This window comes from Octopus bimaculoides, chromosome 12 (assembly GCF_001194135.2).
Source record: "Octopus bimaculoides isolate UCB-OBI-ISO-001 chromosome 12, ASM119413v2, whole genome shotgun sequence".
Taxonomy (NCBI): Eukaryota; Metazoa; Mollusca; class Cephalopoda; order Octopoda; family Octopodidae; genus Octopus; species Octopus bimaculoides.
Window position 1 is genome coordinate 17,413,063 of NC_068992.1, and position 6,147 is coordinate 17,419,209.

At 34.5% G+C, this 6,147-nt stretch overlaps 1 protein-coding gene across 1 annotated transcript in view; it reads right to left on the reverse strand.

Annotated features, from left to right (window-relative positions):
* The window catches only part of LOC106870840 (ankyrin repeat domain-containing protein 10), a 61,078-nt gene extending 58,732 nt beyond the window's left edge, over positions 1–2,346 (reverse strand). The window contains exon 1 of the mRNA XM_052972112.1: positions 1,335–2,346. Within this exon, the coding sequence (XP_052828072.1) occupies positions 1,335–1,571 (237 nt within the window). The 5' untranslated portion in view covers positions 1,572–2,346. The remainder of the gene's footprint in view (positions 1–1,334) is intronic.
* Between the last annotated feature and the right edge of the window lie 3,801 nt (positions 2,347–6,147).

The following is a 6,147-nucleotide window of genomic DNA, read 5'->3' on the forward strand; positions in this document are numbered from 1 at the left end:
TTTTTACTGGTACATAATTTATAGAACACTCAAAGGATGAAAGGTAAAGTCGACCTCGGCGGAATTTGAACTCAGAACGTAGCGACGAGCGAAATACCGCTAAGCATTTTGCCTGGCGTGCTAACGATTCTGCCAGCTCGTTTGCATAACAATAAAAATGGTTTCAAATTTTGGCAGAGTCAGCTATTCTTGAAGGAAGAGGAAATAGATTACATTAGACCCAGTACCTAACTGTTATTTTGGTAAATTTTCAGATTAACTTCCGCACGATTTTCACCCCCCAAAAAACTCGGATTTTTTACGTAAAATCTAGTACCCTGACTTCTTAATATTCTGCAAATTGCAATATGCTGTTAATCAGAAAATTTACCGTTATTTTTTTTTTAATCGACCCCGAAAGGATGAAAGGCAAAGTTGCCAACGGTGGAATTTGAACTCGAAACGCAAAACTAAGTATTATTTTGCCAGTTCGCTGCCTCAATAGAGATATTTCCTTTTTGCTGGTATAATCATCAATTTTATGAAGACTTATAGTTTAACGTGGAGGTAATTTAGTACTATTATAAATGCGCAGAAACGGTTTAAAAAAAAACGCACAACAAATTCATATTTATCCTCCTGGAGGGAATTGAATTTCGCCAATAACATTTACAAACGAAAACGAAAGATGCGAGAAATAAATAGCGCACTTTCCTTTAAACATACATCATTGATAATTGAGGCATTCTTAAATTACTATATTACCCCAACAATAAAAAAAAGTATCGATATTCATAAATTAAAGAATACTTGTGTAAGACTGCCATTATTAATTATTAAGGGGAAAATTATTTAAATTATTTAAATTGATCTAAAAAAACAATTATTTAGTGTGTGTTCACTGCGCCTTGTTTAGGAATGGTTGAAAGGTTTGGTTGCATAGCATTTCACTGTTTTGTCACAAGAAGTTAACTGGATTCCCTAGAATGAATTTATTTGAGGCCCTTACAATGCAAGAGTATTAGTTTCGTGTATTAGTTGTATTAAGCGCCAAGGTAAATTCTGTTTAGGCGCTAAAACTACTATTAATAGTAGCTAAGTGTGCCTGAAAATGACAGGCCACAGTTTATCTAAGACTACATTCGACATGCAAGAAACGGAAGATACAGATGCTGTTAGCTACTACAATGTCTTCGGTAATAAATAGTTCTACTGAAACCGAGTAGACCTGGGGGTTAAATAGCGGTCCAGATGGACTATATGTAAATCTGAACCTAAATAGCAACAAGAATAATAAGAGAAAAAAGTGACCATACATTGGAGAAAGAAAGAAAGACAGAGAGAAAGAAATATACCTTGCCGAAATATGCGGCCCAGTGAGCTGGTGTCCAGCCATAAAAACAATCCTCTTTCAGCATGATGGAGTTAGAAAGAGCAAGATTTATCGGAGCAGTCATTGTTGCCGTATACTCATCTAAGAGCCGCCTCAAACGATCTACATCACCTTCTCTGCAAGCATAGTGTAATGGGTAGTCATTCCTTAGCATATCTTCTTTCTCTGTTGTCCAGTCGCTATTGTTCACATGTTCCATTGCCTTTTCCTCTCTGTTGTTTTATCTCTGCTTTGCTTCTTTTTAAAAAAATCCCAGTTGTTGTCGACAATCTTTTTGTTTTAAATTTCAACTTCAGCAATTAAAAAGTAAATAAATAAAGGAACTCCGTCGGATTAACAAACAAACTCCACTAACTCACCCTCGGCCCCTCAAAAGGCAAGACAAAGGCTTCAGCAAACTTCAATGTCTTAATCTAAACCAGCTAAAAATGTATCTGTGATACTAGGACACCCTGATATCCTTTGTTATTATAATAGCATTTGTATTAATGTTGTTGTCATTTAAAAATCAGTACAAATCCAATGTTCTGTCAGTTTGTTGATATATATTTCTTTGTCTATTTCAATTAGCCAGACAAGCACGTGTCACTGGTATATTTATATTTTGCATACATGTAAATATATGTATATGTAAATTATATATTATGTATCCATAAATAGGTGGATAGATAGATAGATAAATAAATGAATATAGATTGTTGTTAATTGTTACTGGATAATATTAGTATTATTATTATTATTATTATTAAAGAATTAATTTTTAACACAAAAAAAAAATTGGGAAAGGGGTAAGAAAAAAAAAAGCAAGGAAAAAATATTCAGAAATCCTCGAGAGATAAAATAAATATATAAAGAGGCACTTCTAGATAAAGTGAAAGTCGGATGATAAGCGATACAGATAAAAGTTTCAGACTGAATAACTAAACACTTCTAGTAGCGTTAATAACGTAACATCAGTCGGTGCAAGTCTCGTTCTTGAGGTTGTCTCGTTATTACGAGAATAACTTTATATCATTACACAATAACCACTTTTACTTTTGTTTTTGCGGAATTTTATTTTCTTCAAACTTTTTAATAAAAACAAACTTTCACTTTTAGTGTCGTCACGTTTCGCCATTATTCAACAAAAGAGTCGCACGCATGCACATACACACATGTAAATATATATATATATACACACAGGCATTTATATATATATACACACACATATAAATACATATATATATAGAGAGAGAGAAAAATCAATATGTATATATATATTACAGATAGATAGATAGATAGCTACATTCAAAAAGATATGGCATTCACCAAAGATATATATATATAGTTATAGTATTAGGGAAACTTAATTTAATTTTAATTTTTAATAAATTGATTTTAATTGAGTTTTTACCTGTAATTTTGGATTTTATCCCTAATATTATTATTACACACACACACATATATATACATATATATATATAATTAACAATTGCATTAAAATATATAAATCTTTAGAGAGAGAGAGACAAAAAGATATACATACACATACTTATGTCTGTGTATGAGTGTGCGCGAGCGTACATATACATGGCGTTCCTAACGAATAGAGTCGGAAATTCTTTATTACAACAAAACCTGTAATTCCTTTGAATATGTATGTTTTTAAACATTGTGACATTATGATTCTTCGTAAATATAGTGTAATATAAATTCGAGGAAAGTGAAAACAAAAACAAAAAAGATAAAAGAAAAGATTTCGGCGGCGGGAGGAAGAACATCAACCCCGATTTAATTGTCTTTTATTATATATATATATATAATTTTTGGCAAATTCATTTCATAATCTACTATAATCAAAACATATTTAGAGAAGAAATTCCGATTTTTGACAGTTGAAAAATTTCCGACTTTATTCATTACGTACGCCTTTACACGCGAGATAAAGGTGGGTGGGCGGGTGGATAGATAGATAGATAGATAGATAGGAGTGGGTATGCTTTTTTCTTTGAGTTTTATTTAACTTAAGAGAGTTCAAGACAGTCGCTAACAAAGCGTCCCTACCAAAAGATTCAAACACCTTAGAATCTGCGGCAAATCTGATGTTGAACAATCATGTAAACACACGTGTGTACACGAGGGGGGTGCTGCAAAGTTCCTGGCTTTACGGGTGTCGCGGAAGGCCTGGTTGTAGGCCCACAATCTTCTGTATTCTTTTACAGGGCTTAGAAAAACTGAAGTTACCGCTACAATAAGTGTGTGACTCTGAGAGGGGAATACGTTGAATAAAATCATAATTAATTGATCCTCCTGTATATTCTTTACCAGAAACTTTTCAGCACCCCCTCGTGGGAGCCCTGTTGGCTCCAATGAGTTGAGAAACTCGATAGGGTAATTGACAAGTAAGAATGAAAAGGCAAAACATTTGGCATTGGTAAGCAATCTCAACAGAACGCATTTCAGTTGCAGTTCAAATCACAGTTTTAGAGGTAAGCCTAATTGAGCACTCATAGTAAATGGTTATTACTTTATGTCAACTGACGAAAACCTATATATATACATGTGTGTGTGTGTGAGAGAGAGAGAGAGAGAGAAGGGATGACCACTAAGTGGACATCCTTTACGCTAAAGATCGACCATCAACGGTCAAACCACAAAAGCTGTAGGAGGAATTACTTCAACACGCAACTTCTCCCCCCACACACTCTCTCTCTCACACATTTTCGCTATGACAAGAAGGGACTTAACTCATGTAAGCAAACTTCAAAATTGGTAAAAGTTATGGTGCCTCGGGAAAAATAATTTGACGAAAATACAGCTAGGGTCGTGACGAATGTCCTCCTAAAATTGGAGCGACATGCGTGCTAATTTGTGGACGTGCATAAATTACATTCACGTACACACACTGCCTTTTATAGATATGCAGATCATACCATTCCTATTGAGGAGGCCAAAAGTCGATAATGTGTTGAAGTATTGAATCAAAAGGATCTAACCCTTTTACATCCCCCGTAACATAGTGGTTCGGCAAAAGAGACCGATAGAATAAGTACTAGGCTTCCAAAGAATAAGTCTTGGGGTCGATTTGCTCGACTAAAGGCGATGCTCCAGCATGGCCGCAGTCTAATGACTGAAACAAGTAAAAGAGTAAAAGAGATTCAATAAGATGTTTAATTTCTTCAATTTTCATGTTTATCAATTTTTTCAATTTTCATGTTTATTAATTTTTTCATTTTTTTTTTTTTTGTTTAATTGAGGCTTAAACAATTTTTTAGTTGAGAGAGACAACCAAAAGCATCGATAATTCTCGTAAAACGGGTGGTGGGGAGAAATAACCCAATTTTTAATGGGGGTGGAGATAACTAAAATGTAACCCGCCTTTTAGTCGAACAAATCGGCCCCTAGACTTATTCTTTGTAAACCTGATGCTCATTCAATCAGTGTCTTTTACCGAACCACTAGATTACGGGGACGTAAACAAACCAGGATCGGTTTTCAAACGATGGTGGGGGGACAAACACACAAATATATACATATATATATACGACTCCGTCTACCAAATCCACTCACAAAGCTCTGGTCGGCCTGAGGCTATCGGAGGAGATATTTGCCCAAAGTGCCACGCAGTGGGGACTGAACCTGGAATCTTATGGTTGGGAAGCAAGCTTCTTACCACACAGCCACGCCAGCGCCTATAAAAAAAAAATATGGAACGCTTCACGAATTTTCGTATCATCCTTCACTATATTTTCAATTCTTTTTTTTAGAGTTTTTATCTATATTCCTATACTTCATTATAGTATTATTATGTTTATACATTCATATTCATATATTTATATGTACTATTTTACTCTTTTGCTTGCTTATGTCATTTGACTGCGGCCTTACTGGAGCACCGCCTTTAGACAAGCAAATCGACCCCCAGGACTTATTCTTTGTAAGCCTAGTACTTATTCTATCGGTCTATTCTGCCGAACCGCTAAAGTTACGGGGACGTAAAGACACCGGCATCGGTTGTCAAGCAATGTTGGGGGACAAACACAGACACACAAACATACACACACACAAACATACACACACACATATATATATATACATATAGACGACAGGCTTCTTTCAGTTTCCGTCTACCAAATCCACTGACAAGAGTTTGGTCGGCCCGAGGCTATAGTAGAAGACACTTGCCCAAGGTGCCACGCAGTGGGACTGAACCTGGAATCATGTGGTTGGTAAGCAAGCTACTTACCACACAGCCACTCCTATGCCTATATCATTATATAATTTTAATATTCTGATATTTTTATATTTTTAATATATTAATATGTTTTGTTTTGGGCAATTGGATCTTTGGGGTTTGACGGGCAACATTTTTTTTGTAGTGTTTTTGGTACCGAAACACTTTCAAACTTCGAATATTTGTATATTTTGTGGTATAGAACAGATAAAGTGCTTATTATGCATCAGGGAATCCCTTTCCATTCTTGGGTCTTTTGAGCCGAAAATCTTGAATAAGTTTATCGAGGTAATCCCTTTTTGCAATCATAAATTTTCCTCCACCTTCCTAAAACTATGTAAAAATAGAAATAAGAACAAAAATAATAGTGTTAGTAGTGGTAATAATGGTAGTAATGGTGATAGTAATGGTAATGATAGAAATAAAAATTAAAATAAAAAGACAAAAATATTGGTATTAAAATAATAATAAAAATATGAATACAATGGTAGTATTTATTTTTTATTTATTTTTCATCATGGCTTAGTTGAATTTGAAACCTAATAGTCTTTAGTTACCAAAC